General features: G+C 39.4%; 1 protein-coding gene and 1 long non-coding RNA gene across 6 annotated transcripts in view; one reads left to right on the top strand and one right to left on the bottom strand.

Annotated features, from left to right (window-relative positions):
• Positions 1-540: 540 nt before the first annotated feature.
• On the top strand, positions 541-18151 carry LOC147151530 (uncharacterized). Of its 4 annotated transcripts, XM_086056349.1 has the most exons (17): positions 541-935; positions 3170-3223; positions 3978-4247; positions 5516-5560; positions 6770-7033; positions 8358-8393; positions 8757-9020; positions 9294-9578; positions 10178-10421; positions 12035-12092; positions 12265-12359; positions 13759-13976; positions 14050-14312; positions 14425-14553; positions 16017-16146; positions 16231-16278; positions 16664-18151. In XM_086056349.1, exons 1-17 carry the CDS (start codon positions 719-721, stop codon positions 16957-16959), a joined length of 2916 nt encoding a protein of 971 aa, XP_085912475.1. In that variant the 5' UTR covers positions 541-718; the 3' UTR covers positions 16960-18151. The 4 variants fall into 4 exon arrangements, with proteins under 4 accessions (XP_085912475.1, XP_085912492.1, XP_085912483.1 ...); XM_086056366.1 differs by lacking the exon at positions 5516-5560; XM_086056357.1 differs by lacking the exon at positions 8358-8393.
• LOC147151529 (uncharacterized) overlaps positions 6661-18842 on the bottom strand; it is a 34342-nt gene continuing 22160 nt past the window's right edge. The window contains exons 3-4 of one of the 2 annotated variants that reach the window (XR_015090193.1): positions 16879-16979; positions 6661-6999 (exon numbers count right to left, since the gene is read on the bottom strand). This is a non-coding gene — a long non-coding RNA (uncharacterized LOC147151529). Of the gene's footprint in view, positions 7000-8747; positions 8906-16878; positions 16980-18842 lie in introns of those variants that run through there. The other variant, XR_015090199.1, reaches the window with a different exon arrangement.

Genomic DNA, 18842 nt, shown 5'->3' with positions numbered 1-18842 from the left:
TCCTGAGGGGTCCATTTTTAGTAGTTCAACTGTGTCATATTGTTCTATTTGTCGTACTGTTGAATAAAAATGTTTGAAATGGAAAAAATGTTCAGTTGCTCAATAATTGTCTTTGTTGTCAGTACCAATGCCTTGAAATTGGCATTTTAAAAGCGAATTATTTGAACATGTGTAAAGAGGAGCGTTTGTTCTTTTGTTTGTTTTAATTAACATGATTTCTACTCATTTATATAGAACAGGCGGTAGGACTGGATTTTTTTCTAATTCTGTTGCTGCATTCGCGGAAGGTGGGAACATCAAAGTTGGCTTATACTTATAAATAGTTTGTTGTCGTTCTCCTTCGTTACAACTTTAACTACCATGTAGGGAGATCACGGCATATCATTGTGCAGTCAGTACAAATCACGTTACGCGAGGGTATTTGGAATAACTAAATTAATGATAAAGATGGATAAATGTAGGTTTATACTCTTGTGTAAATTATGTTTTGCCATCCACGGTCTATCTCCATGGTGGCTGCCATTGTGGAGTGACGTCAGATTGAAGAGGTCGGTAAAGTTGGTCCTTTTTTTGGGACTTCGCAACTCGGACCTCCCAGTTCAAAGTGGCGTTCCGCGAAAAACTCCTAATTCAGATCTTGCTCAAATGCAGCATCAGGGTACCACTACCCACCCTAGGATACGCTGCTGGCTCGACCTTACGACGTTAGTGAGAAACGATGGCTTCAATTGTAGCTAAAGTCACTCACACGCTGGCAGAATTGACAAGCACTGATTTCAAGAAGCTGTGCCAGCAATTGGTGAACCGAGGGTCGTTGAAGGAGGGGACGTACAGCACCACAGAGGAGCTGCTGACTGTCTTGACTTCCTCGCTGGGCAAGGATGAAGCTTACAACGTTATAAATGCATCGCTCGAGGAGATTGGTTACACTACCGGTAAATCCTGTTTTTGACCTTTGTGTTCTATAGAATAACTCCGAAGTCCTAATCAACAGCGTATTGTAACAATCTTCCCACCCAGCAAAAATTGGTTGATAAGACGTCACTTGTGTACGTTGAAAAAACGTCCGAACTTGGTTGAAAAGTGAAAGGTTGGAAAGAAGTCATTTTCATGTCGTTGAAAAGACGTCTTTGACAAGAAATCCTTTCACAGTCTAAGTTTGGTTGAAAAGTGAAAGGTGAAAAGACGTCCTTTTACAGTCTGAATTGGGTTGAAAAGTTAAAGGTGAAAAGGCGTCTTTAGAATTACCTCCTGTTTTACAGTCTCAATTTGGTTGATAAGTGAAATACAAAGTTGGACAGTCCGTCCCAGGGCTAGACCTGACACATTTGGGGAAAAAGGGCTCGATTAAGTAAGGGCAGAGGTGGATTTTAGTCGGGCCCACTAAGCGGCCCTCATGCGTGTCACACGGTCACGAGGCAACTACATTTAACCTACCCGGTGATCAACGAACCGCAACATGGCAGGGAGGTCATTGTTTGTTGTGCGGTGCTCAATCATGGTTTCATGTTTGGCAACCGGGGATTTCAACACCATCGCTGTCAACGAACAGCTGACTTTGCCCGGTGTTCTGCCAAATTGTCCTGTTTTTGTACTCAATGTAGGAGGCTGGTTTACTCCACAAACATGCATTATCAATGTGTATGTTGAGGAGCTGCTGTATCAAAAGATGAGATATCCTCCCCCAGATATTAGGGTTACCACGTTTTTTCCCCAACAACATCTTGATTGAACTTTTCAAATTTGGAATACAAAACAAAGCAACTAAGTGACACATGGTATAAGCGTTACAAGCGTCCCACCCATACAAGGAATATCTGTATAAACTCTAGATAAAGAACCCATGAACATGTTACCACTATAACAGTGCAGACAAACCAGAAAAAGTAGCTCAAATTCAACATCAACAAAAATCGTACATCCAAAGGTACATCCAAAATATATGCTCATGAGTCCTTTTAAATGTTGTTGTACAATCCAGTGGTTAAATAATGAAACAACGGGAGTTATGCATGGGTTATGGTGACCCCATTCCACGACAGGTTCATTCAAAAAAGAGATGGATCATATTTTTAATATATTAAGGAAACTGTCCCGACACTGCTTGCAATGTCTCCTATTTATTCTTAAGAATATAAGATTTGTTTTTTCCAACTCTAAGCAATAAGAAACTGCAGTTCCCTAAACCACACGCTGAAACCTGGCTTACCCATACTTTTCCATGTTAAAGCTGTTAGCCTCTTGGCTTGTAGAACACTTATAGTCACAAAAGTTTTCCGTGTCATTTCAAATTACATACATCCGGGTATAGGCCAAGTCAGAAGGGTTTTAGTTCTAATCAAGAGGATCTCCAAAACCTTTAATGTTGTCTCTTCCCAGAATCCCCCCACTCTTCGACACTGCCAAAGGCAGTGAAAAATTGTACCTTTATGTATTCCACACCTCTTGAAAGTGTCAGGAATATTAACTTTATAATGTGTTCATACTTTATGGAGTTAGACTATATAGAGTATTGATTTTGATTTGCTCTAATAAAACTCCTTAACATGAATGTATTTGGAAAAGAAAAAAAAGATTGCTCGGGATAATGTAATTCCGAATCAAATCCTGGAATGTCCGAATATTCCCCTTACAACTCTGAATGTCTTTTATTTGTGTTGCCCCTTTCATCTGTCCATTTTTAAAACCTGCTACTGTCTTTCCTGGGCTAAACAAGCAATTCCCCTTGAATTAGGCTGAAGCAGGAAAAGGAAGAACCATCATGAAAGTATTTCCTGACTCCTTGCCAGACACCAATCACGGCTTGTACAAGAGAATTGGTGGAAGAACTTTTCAGCTTTTTAAGCCCCTCTGTTTATAAATAAGGAGAAGGTGGGAGCTTTAAGTACGACTAAATATCCTTCCGCGGCAGGGATCATCCTTGATAAAATAAAACATGAACGTCCCCATATGAACCGGCCAGTAGTACCACAGAATATTAGGGCACTGCGACCCTCCTCTGTCATTCCTCCCCCACTGTCAGATGCATTTCTTGAAGAAAAATTATTTTGGACTTTTAGCCCTTCCCATGACGTGCTTTAGTTTTTTTGGGTTTTTGCAACCCCCTCAAGTTCCAGCCAGGATGTCAATTTAAGAGAACATCCGTAAATTTGTGACTGCATGTTTTTAGAAGCTGGCACCAGTGGCACCAGTGGCACCAGTGGCACCAGTGGCACCAGCAGCTGTAAGTCTTGTTCTATTTTTCAATGACTTTAGCTGAGCTACCATTTAAATGAGCTTGTATTCGACATGATTATGGCTCCTCCCACTGCACATTTTGAGGCAACAAAACACATTGAAACTCATTTCTCACCACGACAAGCATCAAGTTCAAAATTGAGATCTGTGTTTTTGGATAAAGAGTACGTTCCTCAAAAGTACTGTAACGATATCATTACACACTGTAGCTGTTCTCAGTCTGAGGAAGCTATATAACATCACAGTAGCAACTTTTTCAAAATCTGTATAGTGTTGTACATTTGTTAATTACAGTTCAGGTGTACCTAACTCTAAAGCACAGAATATTTGTAGTTTGTGTGTATGTATTGTATAAGTGGTGTTTTTTTTAAGAATATAATTCATTAAGGCAAAACATTGTAACTTGTTTTCAATAACTGAATTGAATCAATATTTCGGTACAATTTTCCTGTATTTAAGCACAATATGTAAAGGTTCAAACTGGCTTACATTAATTACATTAACGCTACTTGTAGTAATAAAAATTCGGTCTCATATTTGTACTAAACTGATTTTATTTTAATGTCGGTCAGTACGGTAGTGTTTTGAGGGTATTTTTTTTTTTGCCGTGGTCCTTTTGAAGACGTTTTTCATAGATAGAAATTTCACAGTAACCGCAGACATCCAAACAATTGCTACTTTAACACATGGAGCAGCAACACATATGTGACCAGACTTTTTCTGTTTGCATTGCTTTTCAGATGACACCGGACAAAGGGACCTTCGTCAGTTGAAGCCTGCGTTTATGTCACGGGTGTCTTCATCACATTTGCATGACCTGATGAATGATCTTGAAGAGGCTCAAGTCTTGAGTTTCAACGAAATATATGAGATAGTGAAGAAGAATCCTGACGTGAGTCAACAAGCAGGGTCTCTGATTGATCTGGCCCTCCACAAAGGTTCACAAGCAAGCGATAAGATGCTGTCTTTACTAAAGAAAACGCATCCTACTCTTTTCAAAGAACCTTTAGGTGAGTTGAAAATACCCTTCAGTAACCATGCTCCGCCAATATAGTTAATTATTTGCAGTGTAACCTGTTTGTGTGTGACACATGATATTTTTTTACTACATTTCTTATATACAGTAGAGGAAATAATTCTTTAACACCCTGCCATTTCTTTTTAATTTGCTGACTTACGAAAATATTAACTCTTGTCTCAAATGGATGTTTATTGTTTTGGGGAATAGAATGAATATCAGTCAAAAAAGTGCATGATATAAAATGTACAAGATGTTGTGCATTTCAATGGGCGAAATATTCATCGCTCACAAACTCAGACTAATTTCTGGCTCTCACTGATTGGCTGGTGCTCATGTGACACACAGCTGTCCATATATTCAACCATTTACCAGTAGTCAGGAGTACGGATCTCAATTCGTGTTTGAAGCACACCGGTTCTAGGAATCAATTTCTTACCTTCATGTGCAGGGCTAATGGGCTGCTTAAAGACAGGGACGAGATTGTAGACCTGTACCAGGCTGCATTAGGTTATAAAGCCAGCACTAGAAGACTTGATGAGAAGGTGATGAGTTTTAGTCATGCTATACAGAAGTAGAAGATGAACAAAGTGACATATTCACCCGGGTGCTTAAACCAGAAAAGGCGCACACCAGCGCACTTTATTGACTGCCTACAAAAAAATCTGAATATGGCTCAAACAACACCATGACACAAAACATGCTGACACTTTACTCTCGATAGAAAACCAGTAGAGGGAGTTTCCAAGCGGCAGCCAAGACACTTGAAGGATGTGTAGACAGTCTCTGGAAGGAGTGGGCCAAAGTCCCTCGAGCTGTGCGCAAAGCTCGTGACCAACGACACGAGACGTGTCCGTGCTGTGCTCGCCAACAAGGGTTTCTCTACCAAATTGCAACTTGTGTTTTTCTTTGGGTTCAAAACCGTACTGTTTAAGTCAATGAAATATAACATCTTTTAGAACTTTTACATTACTTTTCTTCCCCTTATAATTTTGACAGATTTTTTTGTCTTAATACCTTGATCAATAAACAACCGTATACATTGGAGGTTGTTAATTTTTTTTAGTAAGTGAGCAATTATTGCAATTATTTACACCACTGTACATGCAGTATTACTATCACTACAACTACTACTACTGCAACTACGATTCATACACAAAGAATTACGCATACTGTAATTGCTTGTATTAGATCATAAAGGTATATAAACACAGTAAAAGAACATCTGTAAATTTGTAATTTGTTTGCGTGTTTTTTTAGAATATGGCACCAGTGGCACCAGCGGCACTAGTGGCACCAGTAGCTGTAAGTCTTATTCTATTTTCTCAATGACTTTAGCTGAGCTATCATTTAAGTGAGCTTGCATTCCACATGATTACAGCGAATGGAGTTGCTCACAAGCACTTTGAAATTCATTTTCCCCTTGATAAGCGTCAAATCCAATATTGAGGTATGTGTTTTTAGATAAAGAGTATGTTCCTTAAAAGCAATTATTATTACACACAGTAGCAGTTCTCAATCTGAGGTAGATTTATAACAGTTGTATCGCAATAGCAACTTTACCAAAATTCATCTGTATTTTTAGTATATACTGTGTGTTCATTACAGTTCACATGTATGTAATATATTTGCATTTAATGTTTTCGAAGTGGTTGTTTTATTTAAGAACAAAGTGTAGTCATGTAAAACTTAACTTTTATTGAATTAAGTATAATTGAATCATTATTTACATATGTATTTTTTGTTTTCCAAAATGTAAGCACAATGTAATGTTCAAACTGCATAATTTTAAAGTGGCTTACTTTAAATGAACTTTAAAGCATTACGTTAAAGTATACTTTTTAATAATAAAAATCAGTGTCATTTTTATACTACTTAACTACTGTATTTTAATGTTGTTCAGTATGATGGTATTTTGAGAGTATTTTTTGACGTCGTACTTTTGTTAAGGCGAAGTGAACTCCAAAATTTTCTCTGTAAGATGCTCTTTGCAGGCCCACTAGTCTAAACATGGCATTCTGATATTGCATTTGTGGAATATGAGTTAAGCAGTAAAATCCACCCGTTTTTGTTCATCTCAGGGGGCGGCCATTTTGTCACTTCTGTCAACTGAAAATGACATCACAGTTGCTCGGGCTCAGTTACCGACCAATCATGACTCAGCTTCAAAAAGCGCAACTTAAATAGTGCAAATGGAACATTATTCGTGGGATGAGCACAGTTCCTAATAGAATAGAATTATTTTAGTAATGAATTGTTTTCTTTAGTTTATTTGTAGGCATTTGAAGTGCTCCTTCCATTTTTTTTAAAATACCACCAAGATGCCGGCCACTTGTCAAATTGCTACGTATATACAATTTAAAACTTTCCATTTGGTTTTCTGAATAAAAAAAAAACAATTTCAATAATGTCGGTTGTTTACTTCAATGAAGCAGCACTTGGTAATGACCGCATGTTTTCCCTGTCTGAGCTATCTGAACTGACTTTTCTTTTCTTTTCTGCATTGTTTTTCAGTTGACTCTGCACAAATGGAACTTCAACAGTTGTGGCCTGAGCTCATATCACGGGTGTCATTTTCACTTTTATGTGAACTGTTGGATGATCTTGATGAGGCTCATGTCTTGAGTGGCAGGGAAAGACAAGGGATAATGTCTGAGATGTATAGCACTAGACAACGCGCAGAGTCTCTGATTGATGTGGTCCTCCACAAGGGTCCAGAAGCAAGCAGGAAGATGTTGTCTTTCCTGAAGCAAAGAGATCCTGCTCTTTTTAACGTCCGTAAGTAATTTCTTTTGTAAGTAAGCAATTATTGCAATTGTTTACACCACTATAAATGCAGTATAACTTAAGACCTAGATAGACCAAACAGACGTCGGAGGTCGTAAAGCGTCGTGCCGTCCGATTGGTGTAGCGACCACCGTCCTATTGTCGTAACCCGTCAGGAAGCGTCTGGTGGGCGTTTACGCATGTTGAATCGGCGTCGCGAGCCGTGACATTTGGTCACTCTGATTGGCTGTTAGCTAGCAAATCAGCGCTCGCAGCAGCAACGGGAAGTGACAAATGCGGATAAACAGTGAGCACGCCTTCGCTGCCTTAATCTTACAAGTACAAGAGCGAGGGTTGACAATTTAAGTATTTCACGATACCGTGTCAAGAACGTGAGGGTTTAGTTCGCGTGGGAGCTCGTGAGCGATGAATATAGCCGAATGCATTGTTTACGTTTTTATATTCCACCCCTGGCCAATAGCTTTCCAGTTGGATTTTTCTAACAATGAGAAATAGTGATTACCGCCGCCGATGGTATGGAAGGGTATTACATCTCACGCATGCGCAGAAGGTACTTTAATGGTCAGCGTCGCTGTCTGTCGTTGCGGTGTATTTTTCCAGCGTGACGTGCCGAAAGCCAGCCTGACGCTACAGGGGGTAAGCGTCTGTCACAGTTGGCCAACGTCAGATTGCGCGATCTAGGCCTTTATACTACACCTACGACTCAATTACCAGAGCTGGGCATTTTACTAAAAAAACTGCGGTTCATTTATCGCCTTCCGTCTACAGCCGGGGTACAATTGTGTCCGTCCGGAAAAAATAGTATAGTACCTGCCTATAAGCTGGCCCACCTATGATTTTAAACTGGCTTCCGTTAGCGTTGCCGTCATCCCTCCCAAGACAGCCTCAGCCGTGACCAATTACCATTCATCCCCACAAGACCACCCCCCCGCTCACGCTGAGCGATGTCTCACCGTGAGCAAGCCTTATCGCAGCAGTGGGACAAAGACGTCTCACCCTGGAGCCAATGTTGACGCTTTCGGCTCGAATATCGCTCAGCGGGGGCGAAAATAGACCATTACACAGATGGGAAAAATGTGCGCCCAACTATGCATAGTCCTACTATTTTTTTAAGTTTCCCATTTATCATTTATTGCCTACAAAATGGGCGTCCGTCATAGGCGGATAGACGGACCGGTCCGTCATGTAGACGATATGCCCAGCTCTGTCAATTACTAACAAATACTCTCACCTTAGCTGCTCGGACTATATCATAAAGGTATGCGAACCCAGTATTAAAAGAACATCTGTGAATTTGTAACTGCATGTTTTTTAGAAGCTGGCGCTAGCGGGAGCAGTGGCACCAGTAGTTGTAAGTTTTGTTCTGTTTTCTCAATTATGTTAGCTGAGCTACCATTTAAATGAGATTGTAGACTATTCAACATGATTATGGCGGAAGGAGTTAAGCTCCTCCTACTCCACATTTTGAATCAACAAGCACTTTGAAACTCATTTCTTACCACGACAAGTATCGAGTTCAATATTGAGGTCTGGGTTTTGGGATAAAAATGACGGCGTGTGGCTCTTCTCAATCTGAAAAAGATTTATCACAGGTGGTTCACAAGAGCAACTTTTTACCAAACTTAATCTGTATAATGTAGTATAGTACATTTGTTCATTACAGTTCAGGTGTACTTACCTGACCTGATTTTTTTCTGTTTGCATTGTTTTTCAGTTGACTCTGGACAAAGGGAGCTTCGACAGTTGAGGGCTGGGTTTATAATACGGGTGTCATTTTCACTTTTATATGAGCTTCTGTTCGATCTTTATAAGGCTAATGTCTTGAGTGGTAGTGAAAGTCGAGAGATTCTGTTTGAGATGTCTCTAAGGAGAGAAAAAGCAGAGTTTCTGATTGAGCTGCTCCAAGACAAAGGTCCAGAAGCATGCAGGAAGATGCTGTTTTTCCTAAAGCAAAGAGATCCTACTTTTTTTCAAGTCTGTAAGTCATTTTCTTTGTAACTAAGCAATTATTGGAATTGTTTCCACCACTGCCCATGCAGTATTACCTCTACTACTACTACTACTATTACAACTACTACTCAAACAATAAGAATAACTTTTACTTTGACTGCTTGTGTAGTGCAGACATCATTTTTATAGGCTAGAACCATAAATAAATTCCAGAGGTCCTTTATTGAGCACTTGGGAATGAGCGTATGTTCTCCTTGTCTGATATATCTGAAATGACTTTTTCTGTTTGCATTGATTCCAGCTGACCGTGAACAATTGCTGCCCCATGAGCTACTAAAGCTTCAAAATCTTCAAGAGCTTCCAGCGTTTGGGTCTGAGTTTTTGTCACAGCGTGTTTTATTGAGGCTGCTGGATGATCTTGAAGTGGATCATGTCTTGAGTTCCGGGCAAAAAAGTATGATAATCTCTTCGAACCCTGATATCAGAAGTATGGTGTTCCATCTGAATCATTTAGTTGGCCTGAAAGGTCCAGAAGCAAGCAAGAAGATGTTGCATTGCTTGAGTCGTATAGAGCCTCGACTGTATGGTAAGTTGCAGCTCTCCTTAGCTAGCATTTTTAACCACCATATGCCGATATTTTATCAACCAGACTCACTTATGTTTTTACCACTGCAACATCACAATATACCATCATTTATTATGGTCAAATCTGTTGAATCAAGAAATTAAATAGTACATGTTAGATAAATAGAAGCAGGCCACAAAAAGAAACGTGCAGTATAATGCCATATTCCAAAGAAACTCAAGAGCAAATGAGAAAGTTGATGAAATCTATCCGTTTGGAAAATATTACAGGCCATTTCCCCAGGTTTGGGACTCAAGCGAGCCACGCTGGGCCCATATCCACAAATGGAGAAAACAGGAAATAATTATGACCCAAGGGGTAACACAACTAAAATTACTCCAAAAATCTAATGATAATTCATCCAGGCGGTCACAACAGAGTACAAAAGGTATCCAGTAGCAGAAATTACAGCACAGTCTGAAAATAATCACATCTCACATACAGTATCACAGTAAACAAACGCAGGGCCAAGGTAATCAAGCCAATACTAACTTCTACTCTGAACACAAAATGTTCATAACAAGATAAAATGTGTAAACCTTGACTCCTCTTTTCTATAGGGCACTGCCTTGTTGATCAATATAAAGACATGCTGATCGACATGGTTAGAGATGTTGACGTTATAATAAATGATCTCAATGTGAGGGGAGTTGCTGTAAGCGCAGATGTCAAAGCCATCCACGGCCGTCACGAGAAGATGTCAAAGGTCATCGATAATCTGAAATCTGTGGCCCAAAAACGGATCTTGTACAGCATCCTTCAGGAACGGGAGCCACAAACCCTCAACACAATATTAATGAAAATGTAAGTGTTTATCTTTTAGTTTATCATAGTTGCTTGTTACTGCAATACTAGTGTGCCATACTACTGGAGACAAATTCCTCCTGTGTTTTACATTCTTGGCCAATAAAGGTGATTCTGATTCTGATGCCGGTAAAGGGCATTGATTCTAGCCACTCGATTTGGATGTGACTATGAGTGGCTGATTCTTTTTTGTTTGCTTTGGACTGAAAAGATTTGGGTTTGGCATGTAAAGATGACTATAATACAAGAGAGCATCATTTCAATTTCTATTTACACATATTTACATGTGGATATGATAAACACTCAAACACAATTTAGCATTTCATTGCACACTCTCGTAGCCGATATAGTTTCCTCATTCTGTTGGGCAGTTCGGACAGCCAGCTAACTACTGGCTCCTTGTCGCATATCACGTACCTAGCATGAGGCACTGGCGCATGAAGATCTTCGACTACTTCTTTTGAAAGTATTTATTTTAAACTGGGATAGGCTCCAGCACATCCATGACCCTTGTGAGGATAAGCGGTTCAGATAATGGATGGATGATTTATATTGTATATATTTTTTGTACTTATTTTGAATTACCATACAAAAAATGAATTATTTCCGTGGTGTATAGTTACTGTATTGCTTTGATGTATGCGCTTGCTGTGTCGCTGCAGGCTCCAATTTGTTTTCCTGCTCGCAATGCATTGTGCTCTATATTAACCTGTTGAGTGAACATCAATGCGCATTACTTTTCCAAGTGCATTGTGGGTAGTTTTGAGTGCACTACATTTTTTTCTATATGGACATTTGGGCACCCCTACAAAATGTCCCGGCCCTGATACAGTGCACTATTTAGTGAATCGGGGTGCGCGATCGGGGCAAAAAAAAAAAAAAAAACTATAAAAAAAACCTCAATAACAATAATTGACAGTATTCTACAAAAAAATACTCACTTATAGATAGACAGCATTTCTGAACAACAGGTCTTGTTTATATTTTAAATTGATGTGTAGTATGCAGCAGTCTACCATTTCAAGCTACTATAGCAGTCAGAATGACAAAAAATACTCATCTTTTAATTAATATGTGGGGATTTGTGTTTCATGGCTGTGTTGCTCAGCTTTACGTATCTTCTTTTGCAGTAGTAGTGCCTGTGGAGTCACAAAGATGTGTAATCCTTTATATGGTTCATGGCTGAACAGAAGTTTCTGCGAATTGCTCTTTACTGCAACCTTTTCAGCACATTTTACAGCGTTATTTTGATCAATGCCAGTCTTGTCAAACCGTGAATCATTTCCGGACTAAGGACATGGAGTCATGGACTTAAAGTGGAAGTCAACCCAAACATATTTCTGTCAAGAATATGTTCTATGCAGGCCAACTAGTTGAAACAAGGCATTCTGATAAATAGTATGTTTGCGGAATAAGAGTTAATCCACCTGTTTTTAGCCATCTCTGGGGGCGGCCATTTTGTCCCTTCTGGCGACTGAAAATGACATCACAGTTGCTCTGGGCTCAGGTACGACCAATGTAAACAACAATTTACATGGGCACAACCAAACAAAAAGTCTAACACTTTTGTTTCATTTAGTATGTGTATTTAAGTGTTAATTTACCATTTTCAGGGAAACTGAGCCATCATGGCTGGAGAGCGACCAAAGTAAACACTTTGAAGTGGTCACAGTAAGTAAATCTTATACTGAATGTCGATTGTCTTCCTTTATTTTGGATTCCTGACTAGATCCCAAAAAATGAACAATGAACAAAAATATGAATTCCATGAAATTCTATGGAAATTGAGGTCTAATCTCAATCACATGTAAATTGTAATTTCATGTTTAATCCATTTAACCAGGCGAAATGGTTCACTGAAATTGCAACAGTTGCCGAAGATGAATGGACTAAACTTGAGCCAGAAGTGAGCCATGACGGTGGTTGTACCTGCTACAGGTGAGGGGGGGGGGGGGGGGGGGGGTTTTCTCCCTTTTTTTATTCTAGCAGTGACAACATTCAGCATCTCTATGTACTGTATATCTAATAATTTGTTTTTCCTCCTGTCCCACTAGGATTATAACAGTTGTGGAGTTTTCATGATAATTCGTTTTTGTTGACTTTCATTCTTCAGATTCAGTTACTTTTAGATTTAAGAGTGGGTTTGTCGTTTATTATTTAATGTTTTAATTTTATTTATATTAATTTTTTGTATACGTTTTAGTTTGGGGGTTTTCCAATACAGGGTATTCTATTCATTATGCGCAGTATTAAAATATTGTCACACATCTGTACTGTGTAGTATAAACATTTAAAAATAATAAGCAGATGACCAAACATCCACCAATCAAATAGGTACTACACTATTTAACAGTCCACAGACTTTGAAATGCAATACGTGATGTGCATAATACTGCTTCTAAGGCTAGATGCATCACAACATGCAGTAAAACCACAAGATACATGATTTATGGCCTTTGTAATTTTTGTTAACAAAAATAGATCTTCCATGTGGAAAATAGATAGGAAGGATGGATGGATGATGAAAAATAATTGTAGTTCATTTAGCTGGAACATGCCCAGTTGTATTGTGTATTTTGATCACATGTGAACAAAGAAAGAGAGCATCTGTTACGCGTTACAGGCTGAGTTGAGGACCTATATCAAACATGTCAACTCTCGCCGAGCGAGAGGCAGCAGACAATACAAAGCCGCTGCTCAATGACATTGTTTCTAGGCAACACCCAGTGAGTAAACTACCAGAGGTGGGCATTCTATCACACTGACGGACCGGTTCGTCCGTCCAGTCTGTCACTGATGGACGCCCATTTTGCCTTTTTAAACTTTAAATTAAAGCTTTCTGTACTTTTAGACGTTAAAACAGCTGCATGCAGCCACGGACTGACGGATTTCAGCAGACTATCTGACAAACTACCTCTGATGAACTGACCAACTGACGATTACAGGTTGGTTCGGCTTGAAAAAATGACGGACTGACAAATGACAGAAGGGAACCCAGGCCGCAGACAGATGACGCACGACGGACCGGCAACATTTAAATGCCCACCTCTAAATGCCCATAACTGCAATTCCCAAATGGCTGTTTGCCTTGTTCCTTGCAGCCGTACAGTTATACCGAAATAAATCTTGAAAAAAATCAATGCCAAAAGCGTGTGTATGAAATTGACAAAGATGAAAACAAAGAATGTTTTTGCTATAGTTATAGTTGGTTTATTTTTGTTTTTATAACATGTAGTTTCAGTTAGTCATGTTTTTTTAAACACTAATTTTAATTTTATTTTGTTTTTTAATTATTTTGTTTGTTTTTGTTAACCATAATGTCCTTGTGTCCCACCAGCTTCATCTGTGTGTCAGGTAAATTTGAGTGCAGTGTGTCTGGCCTGCGCTGGATTTGCAAGGATTCTCCTTTGATCTTTAAATACCGCTTTGGCCGATGGTGGGAGCACAAGAACAGAATTGAGGCAATGCAGTACATGGCTGCAGGCCCCCTATTGGACATCACAGTTACAGACGGGCAGTTTCATGAGGTCTATCTGCCTCACTGGATCAGCACAAGTGAGCATGACTATAATTATAAGACATTGTCTCATAGTGTGCAACTTACAATGCTGCTTTTTCTATTGTGCAGCTGTTGACCCTACAATTTTGGACAAGTTTGCAGTTCTGCATGCAGATAACGATGGAATTACTGTTGAAAAAGTGTCCGAAGTCACACCATCCCATGTCAAGCTATCACATCCAGCTTTCTCTGCAAGAGGAGTATTTCTCCGGTTTTGCCACTGGGTTGGCTTTCCGGTGTCACTGAAGTGCAAAGTGTTCATATACAAGACCAGGAAAGCATTCCTGACGCTGCATGTTTATCTGATCCCGAGCGACCCTGCTCTTGAAGAGGTAATGATCTATTTTGATGGCACAAGTATGACTGTTGCAGTCAAGTTTTTTTATTTTTCAACTTTTACTGACGTTGAATCATCTTTGTGACTGTCGTGTTTCTCCATCACAGGAACTACAAAGGACAGCAGAAAAGACAGGCTATGAAAGGATTATGAAGTCTTACCCCCAGGGGACCTTGGAAATGGATGGCCAATTCAACCTCAGAACTGATGTTGACGGTGCAACAATAAGACCAAATGTATGGCTTAACTTGGCGCTATACAAGTAAAATTTATTATTATTATTAACTGCGTTTATATGAGCCGTACATAATTAATTGTACTCGTAGGTTGGCTTCAAAAAGTCTCATTCAAAAGCCTGTCAGCATATGCCACACTGCCATTCACTTCGTCACCAGTGCTCTCTTTAAAGGCCAAGATAGACCAATCCGACGTTGGCCAACTGTGACAGACGCTTACCCCCCTGTTGGCACGTCACGCTGGAAAAATACACCGCGACGGCAGACAGCGAAGCTAACGTACCTTCTGCGCATGCGTGAGATGTAATACCCTTCCACACCATCGGCGGCGGGAGTCACAATTTCTCAGAAAAATCCAACCGGAAAGCTATTTGCATGAGGTGGATTATAAAAACGTAAACAACGCATTCAGCTATATTGATCACTCACAAGCTCCCATGCGAACTAAACCCTCACGTTCTTGACACGGTATCGTGAAATTCTTAAATTGTCAACCCTCGTTCTTGTACTTGTAAGAAGACTAAGGCGGCAAAGGCGCGCTCACTGTTTTTCCGCATTTGTCACTTCCCGTTGGTGCTCCGAGCGCTGATTTGCTAGCTAACAGCCAATCAGAGTGACCAAATGTCACGACTCACGACGCCGATTCAACATGCTAAAACGCCCACCGACACTTCCTGACGGGTTACGACGCTACGACCAATCAGACGGCGCAATCAGACGCCACGACGCTTCACGACCTCCGACGTCGGATTGGTGGTATCTAGGTCTTAATTAACACTCATCACTGTGAACTACCTGTTTGTTTGGCCCTCTCTTCACTCCCACATACAAATTCACTGATCCATGTTTATCTTTAAAACACCCTTTGGCAAGACCCCACCATATCTTCGCTCTCTACAGCAGTTCGTTTAACCTCTTTGTACCCCAAGTCCACACTAGTTACGACTGACCTGGTGATGGGAAAATAAGCTTAAAGAAAGGGGTTTAAGAAATGGCAAGTCAGTGTGCCTTCGGCCCAATGTTGAATAGAGAATACCATCTAGAGGAGTAAAAAAAAAAAAGTGATTCATGAAACATTTTGAAGCTTCATTTTCCCATCACTAGATTGATCTTCCTTTCCATTTTCTGCCCCAAACGACTGGAACACTGCAACAAATAATGAAATTCACCTCATTCTTCCCAATATCATTGGTTAAGAATTTGGTGAGGACTACTGTACATTATTGCTTGCACCTGTTTTAGCCTTTTTAGAACCATTTATTAACCATGTGCTATGATGTAATGTATTGTACTATGGGTTCTCATTGTAAATGAGAATCTGTTTTGCCTGGATACATTTAGGTTGAATAAATAAATTGTGTAGGGACCTGAAATGGTCACCAATGCTGCCATTTTTTTTTCACTTGACTTCAACTTTTTTTTTTTTTTTTTTCAATTGGAATTCTTTTGTATTTCTTTCACAGGATTTTAAGCTCACATATGAAGATTGGGACCCTAATTTCTTTGAGGTTTTCATCAAACAACCGGGAGATGAATTCACTCTTGTACTTGAAAATGCAGCCGGGCCAGTATGGAGCTGTGACATTCGACAAGGTGTGTACTGATCTTTTTAGAAATGCTGTTGCCAACATATTGTTAAGGTAGTCAACAATCACCTTTTTTTCCCCCCTTTCTCAGGTGACTACTCAAGTGCTGGACCCTTTGTGCCAGAAGTGAAGACCTATGGTGACAGTATTTTTGTTGTATTTATTTTTGCATTGATTTAACTGAAAATAGTCATCAAAATAAAATATTATTGAAATTGAGACAAGTAGCTACACAGCTCAGAGTGTTTAAGGAAAACCTGCAAATTAAATTTTCCTTCAGAGCTAATTGTATTGTTACAAACAAGTGATGAGTTATACTGAAGAGGGAACAATGAAATTAAATCATGTTCTTTGATGGGTTTGCTCAATGATAGTACTATACACTTCTTTAGTGTGACAAATAAAGTCTGTGGAATGTAATGTTGAAGACGCTTTCATAAGTCCCATAGTTTAAGTACTATTCATCAAAAGCATAATTAGGGAACTTTTCAAAATGTCTTTTTTTTTTTTTTTTTTGTTCCCAGATGTCGAGCTTCTGAGAGTGAGAGCTGACTTTGCGGAGCGGGTCAATGCTGAAGTTATAAATCAATTGTTAGATGACCTTTTGGGTGTGGTACTGAGTGACGGTGAGAAAAATCAAATAATAGAGGGGAAAATGACAACCAGCGACAGAGCACGCGCACTGATCGATACGGTAAGGGGAAAAGGACCTGAAGCTTCGAGAAAGATGATCTTTCACCTTGAATGCAGGGACCATACATTTCACGGCCTGCTGGGGCTGCCCTTCGTCCCACGCCTGGAAGCAGCTAAGATGCCTTGAGCTTCTAGGATCCCTAGAAACTAGAAATGAAATTTTCACATCAGGATTAGACTGTAGTGACGGTGGCACGGTGTGCGAGTGTTTAACACATCTTGCTCACAGTGCTGAGGAAGTTGACTGAATAGACTTTTGTTGTTGTTGGGCTCTTTCGCAGCCACTTTTTTTCATTATGAGGTAAAAGTTTTGTCTTTTAAGTTTTCCATCGGCAGTCTTATTATAGAACTAGAACCGCCCACAATTTTGCCCTGCTTGTGTTTCGAATGATTTTTTTTTTCACATGCAAATAAGTTCTCCATAAGGGGAAAAATATCACTGTGACCTGGGTGCATAGCTTTCGTTGCCCCCACTCGGCTGAAATTCTTTTACAACTGTGTGTGTTTACCTTCCCGATGCAAAAAGAGGGATTCTTCAAAGGAGGTGATTATTTTTTATTATTTTCTTCTACAGAAACGCAAAATAATACGTTTAGTTAGCTTTTTACAAATGAGATCACGTCTACAGTGTGTGCACTCCTCCCATTGCAAGGCAAAATGCATCATTTCCAGTAGGATATAAAAGCTAAAATACTGGAAAATACAGCAAGATATTATAGATGCTGATAGGTTTGATGAAAAGGAAGTTACACACTTCAGCTCCAACGGGACAGTGTCACCGTTATTTATCGTTCCAAAAAATATCAACAATATGCACCTTTATATTATCATATCTTAATGCCTTGGCTTTATTTTCCTATATGCAGTATATATACTTTTATGTAAAGTTATGTATTTTATAGAGACATTGACAATATATTGACAATATTGTGATATTCAAATTGCGACATCATTGTCGTGATGTCACGATATTAATCGCGGAAGATCTGTTTAAAAGCCCAAGTTGTTTTTCATTTGTGCAGTTCCAGCACCCTCTGGTGGTTCGTGTATTAATGCAGTTCAATTTTATGCTTGTTTTTGCCATGTACAAATACCATGTTATGTACAAAAACAGAATATTGAGATGCTTTTTTTCAAATGTGATCTTTTTTTTTTTATTTTTTATTTTTTACAATACCGTGAGCTTTTTATATATTGCCAACCTCCCCACTATACCGTAATAATTATCGTATCGTGATGTTCATATTGTGATTGTAATCGTATCTTGACATTTGGATATGGTGACATCCCTAGTATTTTATAATAAAGTCTTCTGTTTAGTTGCCCGTGTGTTGCTTTAGTATACAAATGTTTCCAAAACGTAAACTCTTTTTCAGAACTGATGCAGCAGCCTTCCAATTGTAATGCTTTGAATACACACTCTTAGTATCAGCGGTGGGCATTCCGTCTGATCAACGGACTGTTCTGTCCGTCACCGACGGACGGCGTTTTGCTGATGTTAGACGATCGACGGGAAATAAAAAAAAAAAAGAAAAAAGGACGGACTGAGCACAGAAGGAAGTGGATTTTCGTCTGTCTGCGTAATCATCTCTAAACTGGTCAAGTCTGACGGATTGACAGATGCCCATTTTGCTGACAATAGACGGAAATGTGATCCAGATTGCATTGACCGTATATGCACAGCAGTTGGCGGTATGCACCAGAGAGAGAATCAGGAGTTACTCAGGCTGACTAATTAATGATCCAAGAGGTAGTAATAAAGTAGCTTCAATGCAGAGACAGTTTTACAAAAAAACTCTTGTGTGTTAAGTTTACATTTCTATTTTTAGAAAGAGTAGGGTTAGGAGGTTGTAAAACGGTATTTTCCAAGCCCACACTCCATTTCAGAAGCACGAAAAGTTGTTTGCCAACCGCTAAAAGACAGAAGACAAATTTGAAGAAAAAAAAATACATTTATTGTAATGGAAACTTTATTTTGGTTTGCACAAGGACTGGGGAGCATTTTAATCC

Source organism: Filicampus tigris, chromosome 2 (assembly GCF_054856515.1).
Source record: "Filicampus tigris isolate MCC_2025a chromosome 2, RoL_Ftig_1.0, whole genome shotgun sequence".
Lineage (NCBI taxonomy): Eukaryota > Metazoa > Chordata > Actinopteri > Syngnathiformes > Syngnathidae > Filicampus > Filicampus tigris.
This window is presented reverse-complemented; position numbering and strand designations above follow the sequence as displayed.

Bases quoted from the DNA above. Each gene is read 5' to 3' on its own strand.
- LOC147151530 (XM_086056349.1), top strand. From the start codon at position 719: ATGGCTTCAATTGTAGCTAAAGTCACTCACACGCTGGCAGAATTGACA. The intron at 7,034-8,357 runs GTAAGTAATTTC...CATGTTTTTTAG, and splicing joins TCCTGCTCTTTTTAACGTCC to AAGCTGGCGCTAGCGGGAGC. The intron at 14,554-16,016 runs GTATGGCTTAAC...TTTCTTTCACAG, and splicing joins GTGCAACAATAAGACCAAAT to GATTTTAAGCTCACATATGA.